This window comes from Sander vitreus, chromosome 11, assembly GCF_031162955.1.
Source record: "Sander vitreus isolate 19-12246 chromosome 11, sanVit1, whole genome shotgun sequence".
In the NCBI taxonomy this organism is placed as follows: domain Eukaryota; kingdom Metazoa; phylum Chordata; class Actinopteri; order Perciformes; family Percidae; genus Sander; species Sander vitreus.
Window position 1 is genome coordinate 14,126,614 of NC_135865.1, and position 24,415 is coordinate 14,151,028.

Consider the following 24,415-nt stretch of genomic DNA (forward strand, 5'->3'; position numbering starts at 1 on the left):
GCAGCTCATTCTTTATTCAAAATCATCCATGACGGCGCCGTCCCAAGTTGTGCCAGATACTCACTCTTGGCTTTGACAGACAGCCCGTCAAGCCGAGGACATGCTGACATAGCTGGCAATGCTGCTTTACTTTTTCTACTTTCTTTGGAGATATTTGTCAGTGAATCCCGGATGACAATGTTGGCTGCATTGGATAGCAGTAGGACACACTCAGATTCTCACCTCAGACACTTTCATACGATATAATGAGCTGCAGGTGTAGAAAACCACTGTGACTGCAGTTTAAAACAATACTGTCGTCTTAGACCAACACATTTAGCCCGGGTATGGTTTAGGTATAAGGATACAAATGATTATGTTGCAGGTATTACATTAGTCATGGTTAAGAGTTAGGGTTATAATTAATAGTGTATATAAAAAATTAGTATAGTAAATTGTGATGGCAACAACTTGTTAGAGGTGCACCTTGAAACAGTCGTTCTAAACCTGAGGGTCGGGACCCCCATAAGGGGACCTGACATGAATCTAAGGGCACTGACACACAGAGCCGATTATCGGCCGTCGGACCGTCTGGTGAGGTCGGTGACTCGAGTCTGTTTGGTGTGTCCCGTGCCGTCGTCCGTCGGAGGAGCTGTCGGCCTTCATTTTGGCCGACCCAACATGTTCAGTCGGAGACAGGGCAGTCGGGACTCACCCAGAAATGGCGAGTGGATGAGCCGCTCAAAATCTGACAAATCTTTTTAACGGTTGATCTGAAATGAAGACAGCTTCAGCAACTGCATGGCCTATTTCTCGCTTAAAATGTTTTCAGAAACACGTTTCGGTGAACTATTTTAGTACAATATGAGATCGTATTCTGAACAAGCCGCCATGACAGTCTGGCTGTGAATTTCTGGAGGAAAAAAGACCCACGTGACCCATTCGTCCAATCAGCTGCCGGTTTTCATTTTCTGGGAAACAATCATAGACTGTTAATAGAAACAATACAGAGAAGCGCCGCCTGCTGCTATGGAGACGTATTACGTTTCGTGCATGCGCAGAGCGTATGCTCAAGTCGGCGTTGCCTCAGTGTGTTTTGAGGCATTTTTTGGACCTCGGGGACCCGACTGATCAGTCCGACTGCCAACGGTCGGCCGTCTGGTTGGTGTGTAAGCACCTTAAGGGCTCGTCAGATAAACAGATGAGTAAAAGATAAAAAAATAAAAAAATTATGTTTATTTTTTTGATTTTTCTCCAATCTTTCCTTTTTTAACTTGTGAAATAAAAAAAGTGTTAGCTCTACAGGCATCTAGAAAATGATCTGAGGAAGTGAAATCACTCTTTGACTCAACTAGTCACATATTCCCACAACCTCGTACAGTAGATATGCAACCTGTCATGAGAGGTCATAAGTCGAGCTGCATATTAACTTTCCTCATACCTGTGGCTCAGTGATACTCGGAACGTTGTTGAACTTTACTCTGTTCAATTTTACTTTAGTGATTTCATTTTGTTTTTACTCAGCTGTAAGACCAAGCTGTATCCAGATGACCTGCCAAACACCAGCATTGTCATCGTGTTTCATAACGAGGCGTGGAGCACCCTGCTGCGGACAGTTCACAGTGTCATCAACCGCTCTCCCAGACACCTGCTAGTGGAGGTCCTGCTAGTCGACGATGCCAGCGAGCGAGGTTGGTAGTCTACACTAACAGCTTTTGTAGTCAAATATACAGGACGTACATTTTGAACTCAAGTAGGCTGATGATCAATGTGACCGATATAGGACACACAACTCTGAACTAGGCTTAGTGGATCACCAAACATGGAATATAAGAAACACAGCGTAGCTTTTTACTACGATAACGGGGACTTTCAATAAAAACACCAACTACATGTGCTGCAAGTCACAGTTGTTTGCGTTTTCGATTAATCAGCCGATTATATTCTGGATTAATAGATTATATGTTGGATATATGCTAACATATATCCAACATGTATATTAACCAACATTGTACGGTTAAGATCACTTTATCTTGTTTTTATCGCTTGTCTTTGTATATTAAGCAAAAAAAATTATTTGCTTTTGTTAGCTACTACTTATTTACTTGAATTTGCTTTGCTTATGATTCTAAGCACAATGAAGAATGAATGAATGAATGAATGAATGAATAAAGATCTATTCTATATCACAACCTGTTGATAGTAATAATAGTTTCACAGAGCCCAAGTTGACATATTTAGATTTCTTGTCCTGCCCGACCAACAGTTCAAACCCTAAGATTTGCAATTTAGACTTTAAATAACAGCAAATATTCATATTTGAGAAGCCATTATTTTTTTGGCATTTGTTACAAAATTAGTTGACAACAATTCTGAAAATCAATTTATATTTTAAGTCATATTTCATTATTGACTAATGGATACTTGACTAATTCTTTAAGCTCTGTTGAATTGCATTACCCTGCAAGAGCACTCTTGCTGGAATGTCTGTTGTTTTGTTTCAGACTTCCTGAAGAAGAAACTGGAGAACTATGTGCGGACTCTGGAGGTGCCAGTGAGGATCCTCAGGATGGAGCAGCGTTCAGGTCTAATCAGAGCCAGGTTGAGGGGGGCGGCCGCCACCAAAGGTCAGGTCATCACCTTCCTGGACGCTCACTGCGAGTGTACTGTTGGCTGGCTGGAGCCCCTGCTGGCGCGCATCAAAGAGGACAGGTAGGAGCCAAAATAGACCACATGGAATATTTCAAATAGAATGATGACATTTAAAACGCTGATATTAAATAATGACTGGATTCTACTTTTGAGGATCATGTTGCTACGGTGATTATGAGCTTCTCATTGTTAAACTTCTGCCTGTTCTGTCCTGAAGCATGCTTTAATATTACTGACATCATCACATTTCACTTCAGTTGCATCATCGCGTGCTTGAGCCAAAGCTCTATCTGAATATTGTAGGGAAAGCAAAGTATCCGTATGAATACACAGTTTGAGCCTGACGCTGCTGATTGGAGAAGATAATCATTTTGCATTGTCTGCTTCTGCTGCTGCCATAGAGGGAAAAGTTGGCTTCAATTACTAAAGCTTTATTTTTGTGTAACTTAACTGGAGCTACTAGTTGCTGTTTAGATCCAGATCAAAGTGGACAAAGACATGCTAAGGGACAATATGATGCGTTAATTTAAAGTGACAAGATGTGTATTTGGTTGCTGTTATTTATCATAACATTAAGGGATTGTTTCTTGCTTTTAAAAAAACAGAGGGTGTATCTGCGTGCGTGCGTGCGTGCGTGCGTGTGTGTGACATGATTGAATGGATGGATTAATAACGACGCTTCTGCGAGCTATCACATGTCTGAGGTTGGACACATTCATTTTCCCTCAGGAAGAAATCAGTGTCATATAACTCAGAATATTGTATTATGGGGCCATTACACTTTTACTGAATGCTGCTGCAGATGTATTGATGTCTACAAGTATGGCCGCAGACTGATGAGATGGTGCAGATAGTATACAGTCTGTTGCAAGTTGACATGATTAATCATACAGGTCGTTTAGGTAGATCCATAAAGGGTCAAAAGGACTGGTTCATATCAGGTTTGTGATAGTAACATTTTGTCCAATTCTGAGATACACTATCACGATATGGCACTTGTGTTTAAAATGCAATTGATTGTGTTTCACTGTTTTGCATTTCATCAGAGAAAAAAATCTAATTATACATTATTTTTTAAATCTTTAGCAGTGCTGCATTTATTATATAATCTATCTCAACATTAAATCTTGCACTGTATTTTTTTGTGTCTTTCAGGACATCAGTGGTGTGCCCTATTATCGATGTCATCAGCGACGAGACGTTTGAATACATGGCAGGCTCAGATATGACCTATGGTGGATTCAACTGGAAGCTGAATTTTCGCTGGTACCCTGTTCCTCAGCGGGAGATGGATCGACGCAAGGGGGACAGAACACTTCCTGTCAGGTACACAATGAAAATGTCCTCCTTTTGAAGCTAAATTGAGATCATTTTTTAGGGGAATGTGTTACTGACTTTCCACTTGTCTGATGCTTTTTGATTAAGCATTAAGAGAAAGTAGGTCAAATTATACAGAAAAGGTGAAGAGACACTTTATCTAAGTTCTAGCAGATGCTAGTTTCTCATCTGAGCTGAGAGTGGGTTTATCTGTGGTGGCAGCAGGCTACAGGGAAGACATGGATAGTTAGATTTCTTCACACATTGTGAAAAGTGCCATTTTTATCCTGCAGATAGAAATAGATCTTTCTTTTCTCTGTATATCCCACTGATGCAGGCAACTGCCTAAATAGCACCCCGATAGAGTGATTTTGCTCTGTTGCATTGTCTCAAGTATGCATGAGCTCTTTTATTTAAAAAATAGAAAAACAGAAACTCTGCTGAAAGTTGCCTTTTTTGGCTACACAAAGCTAGGCACACTTTGTCATCTGTATGCAAATCACTCCCAGCAACACACCAAATCCTTAATTAAGTGCCAACTTTAACATAGGTTCATTTAAAAGATAAAGGTAATTACCTCTCTAAGGCTTTGTTTCAAATTGTCAAACAAATGGGTCTTTATTATATTCTTATATTCTTATTATATCCGTTCCTCAGAGCTACACTATAGTACTAATAAATACAACAGGAAGAGATGCAATATTGCAAAAGGTTTATTTGGCTTTCCTTGCAGGACTCCCACCATGGCAGGAGGATTATTCTCCATAGACAAAACATACTTTGAAGAAATAGGAAGCTACGATCCAGGGATGGATATCTGGGGCGGAGAGAACCTGGAAATGTCTTTTCGAGTGAGTGACAGACCAGCGAGGATGCTATCTTGATGCTATGATGTCACCAGAGTTGGTTGATATCAACGGGTATATGCCGTCTCCCTTTACTGTATCAACGTTTCCCTCACTTGCATCTTTTTCTTGAATCATAACCACTTCTACTTAAGATTCAAGGGAGAGATGCGAAGAAAGATGAATCATGAAAATACAAGTTTAGTGAAATGATATGTCCTTACCTCTCCAAAATCCACATTCTGATTAGATTGTCTCTTAATGTTTAGAGGGAGAAAAGGAAAAGAGGTTATTAATAGCTCACATCAAATTGCAAATTAATTGATTTGCAGCTTCACGCGTGACTGAATGGAAATGGCATTGGTAGACTATAAAATGTGTTTTATGACTGTGCAGCAGTGACAAGTGGAAAATAATGTCCAGGCTTAAGACCACCTCCTGCTCTCTTGGACTATATGATGCAGGTTAAAAGGGAAATCAGAGATTTTAAGAAGAAACCTCTTAATGAATGATGAAACACAAGAAGAGCATAAAAGATGTTTTATGCTTTCTTTCTTAGGTCTCAGGTCTACAGTTGACACACGCCCACTGTCATAGCTAGATGTTGTATAAGAAAACACAAAATCTAGATATTCTCTAGACTAGACTCTTGCTGAATCCTCCTCCTGGAAGCCTTCTTGCTTTCAGAATTAAAAGCATTTTATTGTTCCTATTGATGACAGATTTGATTCAATGTCTGTGTTACCTCAAGGTGAGGAACAATCAAATTAGGGAACTGGCATTTACCAACTGTTGTATCAGTTTTGTATTGACTGTATTTGTCTGCTTTCATGCCACGCTATATATATATATATATATATATATATATATATATAAAGCTACATTGTGTGCATGTGTCTGCAGATCTGGCAGTGCGGTGGCTCGTTGGAAATTGTAACATGTTCGCACGTGGGCCATGTTTTCCGGAAGGCCACCCCGTACAGTTTCCCCGGAGGAACAGGCCAAGTCATCAACAAGAACAACAGGCGCCTGGCTGAAGTTTGGATGGATGATTTCAAAGATTTCTTCTATATCATATCACCAGGTACAGAGCTGCAGGGCCACTGAATCTCTCTGCCACTGGAATAGAAGTGTCACATGTGGACGAATTTGCTAAAATGGCATGGATTCTGCATGTTTTAAAAGTTTCAGGGAATGTGTAGTTCAATCAGGGATTTGATAGATGTTTTATTCATTGCGCACCACCGTTCAAAAGCAGATATGAACAATCCTCATTACCAGTGCTCGCTGAGATTACATTTAGCAAATTGGTGTGAAAAGGAAAGACTTGTCTGCTCTCTTTTATTCTTTCATTTTCTTACCATGGTACGTTTTATCTTGCTCATTAAGAATTTATATTTCTCCTTTTACTCACTCCCCTTCGGCTCACATTGGAATTGAATGCTGCTTTTGTCATCTCCAAACTGGGATTAATTAATTCCTAATTTCAGACACATTTCTTAAGTGCTCCTCTAACATTGAGTTCAGAAATTTGTCAAATATGGTCTCCTCTCCAACACAGACTTCTCTCTGACAGAGCTCAAAGAGCTCAGGAGAGTGCAGATTAAGAGATGAGTGCCCCTCCATCTGTCGACTTAGTAATGTGATTACTCTTTAGCAGACATCAGTGTCCCGTAAATCTCTGGTTAAGTGTTGTTTTAGATGCCTGCCAACCTATAGGGATCATCGTAGTCTGCTGGTTTTATGGCTCAAATTACGTCCCTCTCCTCCACACAGTCGGGCAGGATTCTCAGGTGTGCAGACAGAGCCGCGGTTGTGATGGATGAGTCTTTTGGCGTATTGTGGCCCCACAATGACCATCTGTTCCTCCAGAACATTAGGGAGAATGATCTGGGCCGCGCTGCTGCCAGACCTCACTTATTGGCACAGAGGAAGACAGTATGTTGCTCAGGCTGAGTTTGGTAGTGGCATCTAGTGATCCTATTAAAAGTGCATCTCCCTCCTCGTCCCTTTTCTGCACTGGTGATTTCAAGATCAAAGAGACTATTCATCATCTGCAACATGTGATGCTCAGGCCCTACAGAGAGAGTGAGAAAGAAGGGGACATAGAGAGCCAGGGGAGGAAGAGTGGCCTTCAGCGCTTAGCTTTTATCTACCAATTTGAGATTTTTTTATTTCCCAGATTAAAGTGTAAGACGTGATTGGTGTTGCAGAAGGTGCTGTTTGCATTGTCTGGCTGGTGTTTGATAGATAAATACACAACGCCATACTAGGTCTTATATGTTGGCTGGTTTTGAATCATGTATACTATTTAACCTTATTGCAATCACGCTCTTTCATTATAATTTACTACCCTGGATCTATCTACATGCAAGTTATTAAGTGGCACTCTAGGAAGAAACCATCTGCCTAATGTGTTTGTAAGTGTCTGTGCCCAGTCGCCATCTAATTTCTTCCTCAGTCTTCAGTTAGATCAAGGCTAATGCATCATGCTGTCACCATTTTGGCTAAAATAACATACAGCATGACCCACGGTATTCCACAATTGTTGCATTTGTGTGTTTCTGAAGGAGATGCCTTATTTATAAATACACTGTGTATAAATGGGATTTGACTATGTTTCCTCACATTCCCTCTTTGCAGAAATGAAGTGATTTATGTGTTACTTAATAGAAAATCCTTCCATTACCACCCACAAAGCCCATATTTTCAGGTAGGGTTGCAAGTTTATTTATTTATTTTTTTTTTTTTATACAGGGTTCCTCTGGTGTTTAATGTTGGTGGTGCAGGAAAACAGAACCGTGCTTAAAAAAAATGTAAATACTGACTGATAATGTTGAGTGATACATATGTCTGAATCCTTGAATCCTTGACTCCTTGGCATTTTGTCTGCAGGTGTGATGCGCGTGGACTACGGAGACGTTTCTTCCCGTAAAGACCTCCGCGAGGCCTTGAAGTGCAAACCGTTCTCCTGGTATCTAGAGAACATCTACCCAGACTCTCAGATCCCGAGAAGATACTACTCACTTGGTGAAGTATGAGCTTTCTCGTACTCTAATCCTCCGTAATGCAGCAGATGCAGACTGCCTCCCTCTGAATTCAGTTAGATACTGTATGTCCTTGTAGCTTCTAGGTTGTGCTTTCAGAAAGACACAGTATCACTCCGAGATAAATCAGAAAATCTCAGGATCCAGCAAAGGCTGAACGAACCGAGAAAAAACATCCAAAGCTGTTCGTATTGAACGTGAAGGATAAACAAACAATAGGATGTTCACGCAGTCAGTATTGATCCCACATGTTTACACAGTTCTGCTATGAATGCTGGGTAGCTGAGATAAGGCTCATGTATACATTCTACACAGTCTTATGGCCTAGTTTTGTGTTGTACTAAGCAAGCATGAATGATTAAAGGCAGTAATAAGTGCAAATTTGAGTCAGAATCTTTCTCTAAATCTCTGTAAATTGTTAACCAGTAAGTTGTGCAGTTTGTTATTAAAAGATGTATTCCCTCTTCTACAAATCTGAAAAAAACAGAGGATATTTTTCATCAAAAGATTACTTTAATAAGCAGAGATGGAGCATACAAAGTAGTTTCTTAAGAAATGAGAAAGCGGATTGTGGGAACTGTGTGATAATTTGCAGCTAAGCCGTGAGAATTCATGGTTAATTGTTTTTAAGATAACAGAAGTTTTTTATTAGGTAGTTCCCCCTCACACAGAAGTTTTTCAGAGACCTGAATTTGCCTCTTGATGCCCGTGGCTCCGCGTCGACATCAGTGCAGCATGGGGTAGAGTCATCCGTGACATGCAGTGCTCAGTCTGTACAATAGACGGGAGCCATTTAAAAGTAATGTCAGTTGAAGAACTGGTAAAAGAGGTTGTAATCCTGCAGCATTCATAGAGCTGAGGAGGAGAGGATTGTTTAATTTGTGCTGCTCTGCTGTACTGCAGTACGAGCGGATTCTCTCTCTCTCTCTCTCTCTCTCTCTCTCTCTTTTACCACTGCAGCGCCTCAGCTCCAATCTTCCTCTACACCAGACCTCTCCCGACTGATTCTCATCCTCCATAACACACAGTCAGCCCTTCTTTAACAGCTGGAACCATTAGGTTTTATGTCACTTAATTATGAACGCCATTCAGTTCCTGCATGATAGACATATTAGGCAACATATAGAGCCAGCTGAGCTTTAGCTCTGTGGAAGCATTAGTTCATTAGAAAGCTGAGTTGACTGTCAAGTCAGTCAGGCTGTGCATTCAGATCACTTATCCAGCTGTAAAAGTGAAGATATGGATAACTTTGTGACATATCTGTTATATAGAGAAGAATTTTGTTAATTAATAATTTTACGTATAAAATGCCTGCTATAATTTCATCTTTAAATGTCTTCTTTGTTGGACCAACAGTCCAAAGCCCAAAGATATTCAGTTTATAATGATATATGACAAAGCCTCAAATTTAAGAAATTAGAATCGGCAAATATTTGGCATGTTTGCTTATGAAATGACTAAAACGATTATTGGCTTATCGAAATAGTTGCCAATTAATATTCTGTCGATCGACATGGTGATAAACATGCATTTTTCATGATTGCAGTTTGGAAATGAATCACTAGTCACTAAACTTTGTCTAAAATAGTCTGTGATGACTACTGTAAATGTCAGTTTTGTCTGCCACGTAAAGTTTCCACAACCCCGAAGCTGTGACTTGTGTGTGATCAGTTATTTATTGTATAGCGTAATTTCTTGTTTTAACCAACCAACTATCCAAACCCCAAAGATATTTTGTTTCATTTCATGTATGACAAAGAAAAGAGAGGCTGGGTCCAAAAAATGATATATAATATAAAATCATAAATAATATAAAATCTGAGTGTAACATTAAAAGTTCCCTGGATACTAAAACTTCAACAGTAGCAATAAAAAGAGGAAAGTAATGAACACTAAGAGAAAAAGGGAGGGGGGGAAGAGGGTGTAGAGAAGATGATTATTTTTTAATGAGACACACTGAGCAGGACCTGACTGGCTTCTGTTTGGTTAAGTTGCTAATAAGTATGAAATTAGCCTACTGTATCTAGAGACATAAAGTTAATTTCAAATTAGAGTTAAATTAATTCACGTAATTTTTTTCTTTTTCTTCCTCCCTGTAGATCAGAAATGTTGAGACCAACCAGTGCGTGGATAACATGGGAAGAAAAGAGAACGAGAAAGTTGGCTTTTTCAACTGTCACGGCATGGGTGGAAACCAGGTGAGGGGAAAAAGTAACATTTGAATGTAATATTTACTGCTTGTAATCTGGATTCTGTTTTTAAAAGTATCTACACACAATGTGCTATGAACACTAACTGGAAACTTTTCAAGGTATTTTGTGTTGTAAGTGGAATGTAGAATAAATCTCTTTTAGATTAACTTTGAACAAGCCAAGCCTTTGATTCTTCTTTATCCTCAATACATGAGCTTTGGGATTTCTTTTTCCCTGGAAAGCTTGAGCTCAATCAGGTTGGATGCAAAGTGTGTGTGAATTGCCAACTTTCTTTAAGTCAATCCACAGATTTTCAATACAATTCAAGTTTGTTTTTTTGCCAAGTTTTTCTTTCTCGTTTGTAAAGTCATTTGTTGATTTGGCTTCATGCTGTGGGTCATTGCAAAGTCTTTGGCATTTTAGGATGGTGTGTGCCAAGAATTTGATTGTACTTTGGTCTAATCATTGTTCCTGCTGTTCTTGCATATTGTGTGTAGCTGCACTGCATGACACTGAATATCAATGTAACCTTGAACTAACAGAAGAACATGGAAAAGGGGGTAGAAAGCACTAAAACTGTGCTAATGTTGTACAGTAAATTATATACATGTAAATCAGGGTTGGCACCACAAAAACTAGGGATCGACCAATACTGGTTTTTCAAGGCCAGTACCGATTATTAGTAGTTAATGAAACCGATAACCGATATTTGGAACCGATATGCATTTACAGTGAAAATGAAAATCTTTAAAGCAACACCAAAGATTCTTTTGTACCTTAAAATAATGTTTCCAAAATGGTTTCAGTGGTTCATCGACTCGTAACAGGGTGAACGGCACTTCTACATTCGCTTTGCGGCCCTCTAACGGCTATAACTGCACTATGGAAGTTTGCCAGATCGGGTAGCGGATCTGTAGTTCGAATGAGACATACGACAGCGGTAATGGACAATTCCGCTTCCAACCTGTAGGGGGACCGAAGAGGAAAAGTGCTTTGGTGTTGCTTTAAGTCAAAATTAAGATTTTGGAATGTTACAAACTCCAACACAAAACTTTTTTTTAAATGCTTTAAGCAATTATTTAATAAATGAGAAACTTTCAACATAAAAGGTCAGATAGTGTTGTGAGCGGGACATTAAGTCAGACTCAGTGGTGAGTGAAACCGAAGCAGAGGGACAGACACAGAGCTGCAACGCAGCCAAAGTAGCGCACTTTTTAATTCATTAACTTTATCGGATATCAGGCAAATAAAACATTGATATAGATAATCTTCAAACTGCCAAAAAACGGCTGATTATGAGCCAGGGCCCATAATCGGTCTATCCCTAACACAAACCATGAAGACTGTAAATCAAAAATAAAATCATGTTTATCATGATAAATATGTGTAAATTATTCACATGTGCTCTCATTAAAGCCACTTTTCAGCACTATGATTGCATACATTTCTAGAAAGCTAAGCTAATGATGTTGATGCTTCATCTTCTGATAGAGACGTCTTGTTTCCCAGGTGTTCTCTTACACGGCGGATAAAGAAATTAGGACAGATGACCTCTGTCTGGACGTCTCCCGCATCAACGGACCCGTCGTCATGCTCAAGTGTCACCTCATGAAGGGCAATCAGATGTTCGAGTACGATGCCGAGGTAGGATTCATATTCCACCGAAGCCACCAAATAATCAAAAACCTGGATGGAATTGCAGGCGGCCATTCTCTGCTTCCTGATGCCTGATGTTTGGAAAAATTACTTTGAAGAACGGCTGATTGATTGTGTTTGCCTGTGTGTCACTGGGGAGGATTTGGGTTGTGCAAAGTAGGAAAAGGAGTACCTGTTTGCTGCCACCAGATGGTGCTGTGTGTCAGTTTTTTAGCAGCACAGAAGTTGAGTTGCTTTTCACACCACAAGCAGCTGAGTCTCTCCTCTCATGTTCTCTCCTTTCACTTAGTATGTTGGCAAGTGGGAATATAATTTTGAGGTAAGCTGTTCAAGTCGTTGTTCCTGAATATTTCCCCATAGAGTGTTGTGATGTATCCTATAACTCTGTGTAAGTGTCCGTGGTTATTAGAGTAGATGATATATGGTTTATTATATTTTGGCAGAGGAGTGAAGTCAAATCTTTAATGTATTTTGATTCTTTAAAATTAATTATATTTATTTACTCATCACACAAAATTAAGCAAAGCAATTACAGTCAGTCAGGTACATGTATCTAAAACGAATGCAGTCTAATGCGAGGTGTTGATTCAACTGCATGATCATTTTGGAGATAAATGGGCTGGCCAAAATTATAGAAACTCCTAGTTTGAAAAACAAAGATTAGCTGACAAAGTCAAAAAACTGCAGAGGTTCATTTTACTTAATATTCCTGGTTATGCAAGCTGTTTTACAATATCAATATTCTATCAAACGCAGAAACAGATGTTGCCAGCTCTTTAAACAGAGACATTCTGAATCTCATAGGAGAATGAAGATATTCTCCTCGAGCCCTGTTGACTCAAAACCTAAACACAAAAAGCATCTTTTACATTAACAATTTATGCATTTTTTTTTTTTAAACCACTTGGAGACGGTTAGAAAAGACTGCACTGAATACAGCGTTATCTATCAGTGATTGAGATGTCATATCGCTGACATGTACGGTGGGGCAAAAAAGTATTTAGTCAGCCACCAATTGTGCAAGTTCTCCCACTTAAAAAGATGAGAGAGGCCTGTAATTTTCATCATAGGTACACTTCAACTATGTGAGACAAAATGAAAAAAGAATCCAGAAAATCACATTGTAGGATTTTTAATGAATTTATTTGCAAATTATGGTGGAAAATAAGTATTTGGTCAATAACAAAAGTTCATCTCAATACTTTGTTATATACCCTTTGTTGGCAATGACAGAGGTCAAATGTTTTCTATAAGTCTTCACAAGGTTTTCACACACTGTTGCTGGTATTTTGGCCCATTCTTCCATGTAGATCTCCTCTAGAGCAGTGATGTTTTTGGGGCTGTCGCTGGGCAACTGGGCGACTTTCAACTCCCTCCAAAGACTTTCTATGGGGTTGAGATCTGGAGACTGGCTAGGCCACTCCAGGACCTTGAAATGCTTCTTACGAAGCCACTCCTTCGTTGCCCGGGCGGTGTGTTTGGGATCATTGTCATGCTGAATGACCCAGCCACATTTCATCTTCAATGCCCTTGCTGATGGAAGGAGGTTTTCACTCAAACTCTCGCGATACATGGCCCCATTCATTCTTTCCTTTACACGGATCAGTCGTCCTGGTCCCTTTGCAGAAAAACAGCCTCAAGGCATGATGTTTCCACCCCCATGCTTCATAGTAGGTATGGTGTTCTTTGGATGCAACTCAGCATTCTTTCCCCTCCAAACACGACGAGTTGAGTTTTTACCAAAAAGTTCTATTTTGGTTTCATCTGACCATATGACATTCTCCCAATCCTCTTCTGGATCATCCAAATGCTCTCTAGCAAACTCCAGACGGGCCTGGACATGTACTGGCTTAAGCAGGGGGACACGTCTGGCACTGCAGGATTTGAGTCCCTGGCGGCGTAGTGTGTTACTGATGGTAGCTTTTGTTACTTTGGTCCCAGCTCTCTGCAGGTCATTCACTAGGTCCCCCCCGTGTGGTTCTGGGATTTTTGCTCACCGTTCTTGTGATCATTTTGACCCCACGGGGTGAGATCTTGCGTGGAGCCCCAGATCGATGGAGATTATTAGTGGTCTTGTATGTCTTCCATTTTCTTATAATTTCTTACTTTCTTTCTTTCTTACTGCTTACCTATTGCAGATTCAGTCTTCCCAGCCTGGTGCAGGTCTACAATTTTGTTTCTGGTGTCCTTTGACAGCTCTTTGGTCTTGGCCATAGTGGAGTTTGGAGTGTGACTGTGGGTTGTGGACAGGTGTCTTTTATACTGATAACAAGTTCAAACAGGTGCCATTAATACAGGTAATGAGTGGTGGACAGAGGAGCCTCTTAAAGAAGTAGTTACAGGTCAGTGAGAGCCAGAAATCTTGCTTGTTTGTAGGTGACCAAATACTTATTTTCCCGAGGAATTTGCAAATAAATTCATTAAAAATCCTACAATGTGATTTTTTTTCTGGATTTTTTTTTTTCTCATTTTGTCTCTCATAGTTGAAGTGTACCTATGATGAAAATTACAGGCCTCTCATCTTTTTAAGTGGGAGAACTTGCACAATTGGTGGCTGACTAAATACTTTTTTGCCCCACTGTAGATATGACAAGGTGAGGAAGCCTTTTCATCAAGCATGAAACAAACCCTAGGAGAAGTCCTTTCATTACACTTTGTGCTCTGGGTGCATTCTTAATATGGAAGAATTGAATAATTCATAAACGAAGAGGACTGGTCTCGGTTGTAAACAGAATTGGGGTTTCATCGCTGTCAGTGGCCGAGGTTATTTTAAGCCCAAGTGTGATGGACAGGGACCAAATCCTGGGTGATTACAGTACCATTAACATGTCATCTGCTCAACAGTTTCACTTTCACAGGAATACCTGACTCTTCCATATTCCTGCTGTATTCATTCACAGCTGTGACAGACAGCCTTTCTTCTTTTTCACCTGCTCTGCTGTTTCACCCAGAAATAAGCTGTGTTCACTCTGCTTTGTCCAACAATCACTCATGAATATACCAGTTACATACATTGAGGTGGTCAAACGTATTCCCTTAATCTTACTCACACAGAGAGTTTAAGTTTAAATGGGAAAATCTGCCGAATTTATCCAGCTCTGCTTTTTACTTTGGTATGTATGTGAAGTTTTGCGTTAGTGTAGTAGAGACTAATGGTTTACTTACTGTATTTTTCCAGCGACAAAGAGAGGTCAGCTATGTTCTTCAGTGTTATCTAATTCACAGCTGGAAAGGTGTGTTGGAAAATGCAATCGCATGAAAAAAAGGTTGAATTCCTGCACACTGAGCACCATTAAGATACATAACAATTTCATCATGGACATCAAATTCACAATATGAAACGACAACTTTATACTAATATCGCCTTCACGTCATATGGGATGGATGGCAGAGATGGGAAAGATTCCCATGTTAATGACTTTGAGCGTTCTGTGACAGAATGATACCATATCCATTAAATTTGGGTTTAATTATGTTGAACGACAGTCTTAGGCTGATGTGGGAGGCACCCATATTTGTTTTGTTATTAGGCACTTCCTTATTCCTGAGTGCCAAGTCGGCTATATATCGGAGATTTCCGAGTTTCTCCAGTCGTAATTAAAACGTGGTAGTTGACGTGAATGCTATTTATACTCGGAAACTCTTAATTGAAATAACTCAGACATGACATGAACGTGGCATAAAGCCACAGGTTGTATCAACCAATCAAAAAAGGGAAGCAAATATCAAAACATCTTAGCCAAATTTCACCTCAATTACCATCATCAATAATTGATAAAAACATCCTTAAAATAAGACAAACCATATATGTCAAAATCCATACAATACAAAAATAAATGTAATTTTTATTCGGCAAAAGATTTAATGGGTGATATCAACAAAAAAAGGTTAAAGGGGGGGTAAAGGAGGCTGATCAGACAATAACCATAACATAACATCAACACCATAACAACATAACAAAATTGCTGTGCATTGCTTGCATTGCTGTGCATCTAATCTTTTATAGTATAAACAAAAAATTAGATTTTACTATTTTTATCTGTATTCTACAAATTTTGAAATACTGTGTGCAATGTTGAGGTCTTATTTTAAGGTTATGGTGATCAAATTTGTACGTGGTAATTCAGGTGGAATTTGGCTCAGATGTTTTGATATGTGCTTCCCGTTTTTGATTGGTTGTGACATCCTGTGGGTTTAAAGTGTTTTTTTGTTTTGTTTTTTTTATACTTTGAATTTGACGCCTGACACAAGTCCATGATCAAAACATTATGTCTCTCATAAACTCAGTGTTGACAGTATGCCGGAATTAAGTCCAGGTTTTGAACACCTTAAATAACCGTTTTCTATTTAAATTCACTGTCATTGACAATAATCACCCCATATTAAACTGGAAAAGTTGGCTGTGAAGAACAGATGGATTCATTTAACAATAACCGATTGACTGACTCTCGGACTTACCTTCACCACCATCTGTTCCTTTCAATCCCGGCTCGCCACAGAAGCACACCTTCGTCCACATCATCACCCAATCGTGTCTGACCATCAACCGTCTGGATGACGGCACCTACGGCCCCACAGTGGAGTACTGTGACAACAGTCCCTTACAGGCCTGGGTCCTCCACAACTACACACGTCTGGACATCGCAAGACGCGTTTTCTTCAGTCCCACTGATTATTCACTCTAAGCTGTAGGGTCTGAGGTAAGCAGGTTAGTACAACTTAGGCTGAGATTAGAAGCTGGTGGTCATTTTAGCTACTGTGTAGTGGTGTAGTTTGTCATTAGCATTTTTAGAAGTAGATTTGTTTGGGCTTTATTAGGCACCTCCTGTATGTAGCTGATTGTTTGTTTTTTAAGAGGACTTTTTATTTTCTTCTTTTTGTCTGGGAGGGCAGATGAATGCAGAGCTTGTTATAATGCTGATATTTCAGGTATTAGTCAGACTGGACATTGCAAATTGTTTTAGGAAGCATTAAGTAGCTTTTACCGGTGACCTTTCAGGGGGAACGTATGACGACGGGGGCAGAGGCACATCAAGCAATGACAGATGTCCCATCAAGACGGTTCTGTGTATAAGATGCTATATGCAAGACCTTTAGCCGGTCTTCAGGCTAAATTAGATCTCATTTGACATTTATTTTCTAACATAAATATTTTATTTTGAAGTGAAAATCTGCTGGCTGTCCCCTAGACTACCTGCGTTTGGGGAATGATGCCTGAGATGGAGGGCGTGTTTATTTTTAGCTGATTATCTACGTGCATGGCTGATTGAAATGTGCTTACCATTGTTTACAAGTTCTTTTGAAGTGATCCTTCATTACATACCTGCCTTTCATGTCCCTGGCCTCTCAGGCCACTCTCCTATTGGCCTGAAGCAGCTGTGTACACTGTGTGCCATGTACATATTGTAAAACCAATGAATCCCAATTAACAGTGCTTTTCGCCACTCGGCCTTCTTATTTACATACTTTTGCAAGGAACGTTTTTTTGGCTCAGCATTTCTGTCCGTTTCAAGGTTGTTTTTTTCCGGCTTTTTCCAGTCTGTCATTTTGTCTGTAGCCTATTCTGTTCTGCTGCGTTATATGGTGTTTGCACCTCAGAGTCCTGCACTATTTCTCAATTCGCAATTTCATTGTCGCATGCCACAGTTTTTGTGTGCAAGCAGGGTAAATTGGGTAAGAAGCTCCCAGGGCTGCTGGTGTGTGTCAAGAGTTGCGGCAGTAAAGTGACCTGCTGTTAGATGGCCTGATTTGCTGTTCACACTCAGAGGTTCTCGTGGTATAGCCAGCACCAGAGGAGAGCGCGTACACAAGAGCAGGCCACCATTAGAGCAAATGAGACCGTTGCCTGACTCTGCCTTGAGATAAAAGGAATCTGCTGTTTTTGTATTTCACACAAAAAGCAGCCCAGCCCTCTGGATAACCAGAGTCAGCACAATATCACGTCAAACAGGTACTCTTGTGCCTTTCAGCAGGTCCACTGTGCTGCTTGGTGACAAAGAGGATAATGTTCCACGACCGGGGCTTACGGTTAGAAATGGTCCTCATTTAATTAGCTGGTCTCAGCTGTGCACACACTCTACGACTTTCTCCGGAGACGCTGGTTGGTTTGCTGGAAGGCTGAGGTGGGAGTTTTCTCTGCCCCAAAGGGGGCATGAAATAATTATGAGCAAAGGACAAGACCTCCACATTTCTAGTATTTTCATTAAATGTGGAACGGTTTTTCTACCCTCCGCCGTTCTACTCCTCTTCTGTCATCTCTGCCACTAGAGTAGGTTTGGATCTTAGAATAAAAATAAAACTATTATTCTCATTATTGGCTAAACCAGGTTTATATGATCTATAGACTAGATATACTTCCAATTCAGAGAAGCTCCATGTACGAGTACCTTTTAAATTAACTAATTTGCAAATTCTGCAAAGCACTGAGTAAACGTATCTGATTGAATTTACCTATTCTTAAAAGTAGTTAATTTTTAGTAGTAAATTTTTATCTATTTAACAAAGCAAGAAAATTTAAATGTCTGAAGTGTAGCGCTATCCCTTTTTGTTCTTGTCTTCAGTTTTTTGGCAGGTGTGTAAGGTTTATCGCCACCTGCTCTCTTTGTTCTTGAACTGTTTGAACAAATGTGCCCTGTAGTGTGGTGTGCAATGTGTACTTCAGGAGAGATGTAGGTACAGTATGTGTACACTTCTCCGTATCCAGGCAGCGAATGTCAGGCACTTGTGTTTTATAGCTTGAGATCAAACATGACCTGAGCCTGACCTCTGTGTGCTCATTAGTCTGAATATCCTCTGTCAATAGTCTGAGCACAATCTTGTTTTAATATAGAATTATCCCTCAACTGCAAGATAAATCATGCCAATGCTCATATTTGAATGTTGCATGCAGACTGTGGTTTGTAGATATTCACATGTATTTTTCTTTCATTTGTGCTGTTTAGTTTGAAAATGACTCCCAAGATAACTGGGTGCAGACTGGTAAAACTGAGGTTATCGCTAATTTTGTGGTCCTATATCTTGCAAGTTTTTTTTTTTTTTTTTTTTACAAAACAAATTATGTGCAATTTACAAACATTACAACACCTAATGGTGACTTAGTGGCACCTAGCATTTTATTTTTTAATAATTTTCAGAGTTTCTCTCATGCCATTGTGTTCCTATCTGCTTCTCCTCACAAACTAACTTCAGCTTCCCTACTTCTCTTCTTCTCTTCTACTTCTGTGCATGTGATCATTAGGACGAGAAGAGCAACTGAAGTGAGCAGCAAAATTGCGGAAGCGTGTTACTTCTGAAAGAATGAACATAAATGTTATCTCTAGAGCCTTGGTGGCAGATAGCCTCTGATTTCTGTGGTACTTGCTCATGTGGTGCTTGAGTTCAGCTCATCACAACAGGCGTGTTTTCCAGTCTGGACATTATAAAAGTGCTTGTTCTGTCTTTTCTAGTTTGTGATAGACAAGCAAACAGAACTTACAGAGGAGAGGGGACAATGGGTGGAGTGGAGCAGGAGATACATTTGGGAGGACGTGGTATACTGCAGAGTAAACTGGACAGTGGACTGTTTGAGGTCAGAAGCACTGAAATCTAAATCCACCCTTAAATAATCTTTTGAGTCAGTTAAGCCTATTTATTAACTTTCAATGATATTGCTGAAACAGTTTGAGGATGAATTGATGTCAATCAGCTGAAGATGTTACTAATAACATTAACAATGGCTGAGTTCTATTAAAGTGTCTGCCTGTTTATCTTCTTTTAACCTTTCATTTTGATAAAATGACTCATGAGCAATGTATCATTCCTTATGCAAAGGAAAAATGACTGCCCATAATTTCTGTTTTGCTAATAATCATGGATATTAGCATTAAGGTGTAAATTCACAACTGTACACAGGCTGGCTAAAGGCCACTGGGAGGTGTCACTATATTAAATATAAAGTCTATAGATTGCATAGTATTGAATGAGGTTTAAACTAGTATAGGAGCAATAATATTGATGTAGTAATTAATAAGAAGCATTAGTGTTTATTGGTCACTTTTACCAACTTTTAGGATTCACAAAGAACCATTAGATGTACATGGAAGTCATTTGAACAAACTACAGGAGAAACGAGAGTTTTTTTTTTTTTTGGGGAAATATGGTTTAATCACAATGCATAAAAGCACCTGACACTGCAGTTCCCCCCCAGCTCTATTGAGATGTATAGTGCCTTTATCTCATTGTTTTGGTTTTCTCTCCCGCAACAAAGTTAGTGACTAGCTGGTGAGCATAGTGGAGCATTTAGTGGCTGAAGAGCCAGACATTTTCCTCAGGAGATAGTGGAGACCAAAAACAGAGCTTAAAGGAGAGTGAATATTGAACTTACTATTAACCTGGATGTGTAAATAAGCAACTGTTTGCTAACATGATCACCCTATTGACTTAAAAAGGATAATATGTCAGTGTTGTCTTCACAGCTTGTTTCTGCTGCGCCCAAGTGGCCAAAACATCAGTTGTTGCAGGGTCAAGATTAGAACATGTCTGTCATTTCAAGAGTTTAATATTTTAAGCTGCGTGGATATTTGGCCTCCTCCTACTGTAGTGTTCAGTCCCACAACCTGACTGCACCTCTGTGTCCAATGTTCGCCTGCCAACTCCAACATTGAGCCAAAAGCAACAGAAATGATGAGCTGCAGACTGAGGTGTTGATTGTCATTGGTATTGGCGCTACTAGCAACCATTTTATAGTCTGTCCATCACCAGACCAAGCTCAATCTTTTAAGATTGAACATTAGTCTGGGGAGTCTGCTCTGTATTTTCTACTGCACAAGAGGCGTGATCAACGGGCATAGTTCAAATGACTCTGTACACAATTGGATAGTCCTTCAACCAATCAGACCAACGATCCAGGTGACGTAGCAGCGACATCAACGGGTTGCTGCGCTTCGGTGGCTGCTATGTTGAATGTAAACAAAAAGCTGCTTGGTCGCTTCTCTATCGTCATCGTGTTAAACCCGCCAATAGCACGCCAGGTGGATAAGCCAGTTTGTGATTGGTCCCCGCAAAATTGTAACGGAAGCAGGCTAGATAAACGTACAGGTTTCCAGCCTGAGCCCGATCGCCGGCAGATCGGGCTGGGTTTACCCAGTCTAACCATTTTACATTACAACAACTCATTTAATACATCCCAAATGTCCAAAATATGACTTAATGCAGCTTAAACATAAGCATTAGATGTAAGTTTCAGTCCTTGTGGAGTAGAGAAATTAGAGTCTCTTTATTGATTTTTTTAATTCTTCTGGTGCTCAACAGTAGTTCACAAAGAAATCCTTGTGGCCGTGAGGACAACAGTCTCCACACCAAGGAGAGCCTCAATCCTCTGAGCAGTCTCAGTGCACATTGTGTTGTATAAGGGGCACGACTCACTTTTTCTCGACTAGAACATCCTGTTCTCTTGATGTGCCTATTGTTTTCCCCTGCTCCAACTACAGTTACTGAGTGTAACAAGCTCAGGCCATATACTTGGGTCGGAATGTATTTTTGTGAAATGTGGGAAATCAATATTTGGAAGTGTGTCTGTGAAGGTTCATCTTAGTCATCCAGGTGGATTCAACTTTCTCCCGAGAAGAGTTTAAAATATAAGACAAAATATGTTTATAAGTATTTGTGTGTGTTTGTACATCATATACATGTGTATACGTTTAATGTAATTGCCTGTGTTTTTATCCTTCTCTCTCCAGCGACTCACCCTGCTGCATGTGAACAGCAACCAATGTTTGGACATGCCGTCTGAGGAGGACAAGATGGTCCCCACCTTGAGAGACTGCAACGGCAGCCGCGCTCAGCAGTGGCTGCTCCGTAACATGACCCTAAGCGCCTGATCCCTCGCCTCATCTCTCTCCCCCACCGCTCTATCCTTATCCCAACCAGTCCTGGCTCTCCACACCCTCGCCAGGTGGCTCTTGCCACAGCACACCATACGCCTCTTCCTGTAACAGCCTGGCCAGCGAATACAGAGATCCAGGCAGCAGCGGCTTATCTTCCATTATGAAGGCCGTCTCTTTTTACAGCTCACCACAGGTTTGAGAGAAGCTGCACCTGCCATTCGTGCGACACAACAAGCTGTGGCTTTGGGGACCTTGTTGTGTCCGAGCAGGGAGAACGATGTGTGAGGTCTGTGCAAGGACAACATTGAAATCAAAGCACTCGCACTGTGTCAGCCAGCTGCTAGCCGTGCATCCACTGTGCTGCTCAGACTGCCGCTTAGCTGCTGGCAAACCAAACAAATAAACAAACAGAAGAGCATTTATAACAAGAATATTGCAAGGCATGTCTCTGTAATGGTCTGCAATCTAAAAACAAGACTGTTGTCATGACTGCTGCTCACCCTCTCTCCATATCAGTGTCTCAGTTACATTCAAATAACAGGAAGTGATGCCGTTAATAGAGCCCGACCAATACTGGGTCTGTGAAGCCGATATCGATATTTATATTTCAGGGTTAAAACATTTGATATTTGGTTCTAAAGGCAAACTGAAATTTAAATTCTCATCACTTTTGGTGTAAGGAAATGTAAACGAGAATGATATTTCAGCTGTATATTTTTCCAATATTTAAAAAGAGGATTAAACACTGCAGACATATTTGTAGAAACCGTGTCTAAGCTTGGAGCTTCTTGGTAGAGCTGGGCAATATATTGATATTATATCGATATTGTGATATGAGACTAGATTTTGGAAATCATAATGTCGTAATATGGCAGAAGTGTTGTCTTTTCCTGGTATTGAGATCGAGGTATTTGGTCAAAAAAATCGTGATATTTGATTTTCTTCATATCAACCAGCCCAACCTCTTGGCGGGCGTTTCTAACCCCAGCTGGTGTTGCGCCGTCAACGTCCGTTCTGTGGTGCGCTGCTGACTGAGGAACGTCATTATTGTTTCGTTATCTTTTTACAAGCCTTAATGATTTAAGTGGTCTGTATTTTTTGGTAGTAAGAAACCAAATAAATACAAAATCAAAACAAACACAAAGGAAATAGAGATAGATAGAGAGATATATATATATATATATATATATATATATATATATATATATATATATATATATATATATATATATATATATAAAATTCTCTGTTTCTTGTGAATGATCAGCTGACATATAGGCAGATAATATATCTGTAAGTTGATCTGCCAATTTATTGGTCGGGCTCTAGTTGTTAAGGTGGATTTCTTGAGATGTTTGGAAACAAATATTAACCTGAAGACTTCAAACCATTATATAAAAAACATTAATAGAGTGCAGCTATAACATCCTCCTGGATTAATCACATAATGTTCCATATTAGTGAAACAGGAATTACAGTATGGAAGTGTGAGGCAGCTCTTTGGATCTGTACGGAATATTTATAACAGGCTTTTTGAAGAAATGAAAGAAGTGTTTGCGGGAAAGGAAGAACCAAGTAATTGAAACTCTGTTATTGATTTTAAATGAATGTAGGAGTTTTCCCTAAATGATTGACTGTGTTCAGAAATACTTTAACTGCACTGTGTCATCACGGCTATCTGAGAGCGTCATTACTAAAGTTTCTGCAAGTTTTCAGATTCCTACTACCAATGTCTTTAAAAAGTAATGATGTCTTGGAGCCGGATAGTTACGTGTGCCTTTAGAAAGTTGTTTATTGGTTTTTAGAAAGTTGTTTATTTGGTTCATTGGTTTTTAGAATGTTTTTGGTGTTTAAAAAGAAGAATGTTCTTTTTTTTTTTTCTTCTCGTTTTGAGTAAAAAACAAAGTGTGTATTGTTAATAAGTAACTCAGTCATAGTCATATCTCATGAATATGTCACCGTCATATTAATGCTTGATGAAACATTTTGTTACAGTGAAGTCAACATTCAGTATGTCAACACTCACCAATGCAAATGTGACCGGTACCTTTCATGGTTGATCAGGCAACAAATGTTGTACATAATGCTGTTAACATGTTTCTATCACCATCGTTGTACATACAGAACCAAATATTTTTCTATGATGCTGTAAAACATGAACACTGAGAAAAACATTGAATGGTGAAAGATCACGAGGTTTAGTATTGTAGTGATTTATTTGGAATCGTGGTAATAAAAACTAGTGCTTACCTTGGATTTTGAAATTGCGGTGTGTTTTGGAAATCATCATCGGCCCCACGTAACCAATTCTCAGACCACCTTAAGGACCTCAAGCGAGCTCTACATGAGGGAGAAACTACTGCTGAAATACTATCAAAGCTGCTTGAATACTGAATTCTTGCCAAGTGCCTGCTTGGCATTCAGATAAAAAATTCAATCACCTCTTTAATATTACCCATACACATTTATTGTTTTTAATTATCTTAAAGTGCATGGTGTTAAAATAGGAATGTAATACTTCAATGTACTGGTTGCAAAGTGATGTTACCTGTTTGTACATTTTGCCTTTTTTTTGTAGGAAAAAAAAACTTTGACTGAACATAGATTTAGCATTAATTTCAATGTCAAGCAAGCACATCATACAAATACATCAGTTGTTTAATAAAACTTGTTGTTGAAGCTTTTAAGACCCCCGTACATCTCATTACCAGGCTTCAGTGTGTGGGCTTTTAAGGCGCTAATAGCAGCGTCTTTTCTATAGTGACCATTGAGGACAACAACCGTACAACAGGATGTTAGAAGAACTACATTGTAATGGATGCTACCTTCCTCTTTTGTCCAGTATATGGAAAGGTGCCTGCCAT

General features: G+C 39.7%; 1 protein-coding gene across 4 annotated transcripts in view; it reads left to right on the forward strand.

Moving 5' to 3' along the window:
• The window catches only part of galnt13 (polypeptide N-acetylgalactosaminyltransferase 13), a 37,102-nt gene extending 14,473 nt beyond the window's left edge, over window positions 1–22,629 (forward strand). For 2 of the 4 annotated variants that reach the window (XM_078262788.1, XM_078262789.1), the window contains 9 exons: window positions 1,504–1,670; window positions 2,484–2,691; window positions 3,787–3,957; window positions 4,682–4,799; window positions 5,697–5,877; window positions 7,689–7,828; window positions 9,940–10,038; window positions 11,542–11,676; window positions 21,405–22,629. In XM_078262788.1, coding sequence (XP_078118914.1) covers window positions 1,504–1,670; window positions 2,484–2,691; window positions 3,787–3,957; window positions 4,682–4,799; window positions 5,697–5,877; window positions 7,689–7,828; window positions 9,940–10,038; window positions 11,542–11,676; window positions 21,405–21,545 — 1,360 coding nt within the window. In that variant the 3' untranslated portion in view covers window positions 21,546–22,629. Of the gene's footprint in view, window positions 1–1,503; window positions 1,671–2,483; window positions 2,692–3,786; window positions 3,958–4,681; window positions 4,800–5,696; window positions 5,878–7,688; window positions 7,829–9,939; window positions 10,039–11,541; window positions 11,677–16,187; window positions 16,374–21,404 lie in introns of those variants that run through there. The other 2 variants (XM_078262785.1, XM_078262786.1) reach the window with 2 other exon arrangements.
• The last annotated feature ends 1,786 nt before the right edge of the window (window positions 22,630–24,415 follow it).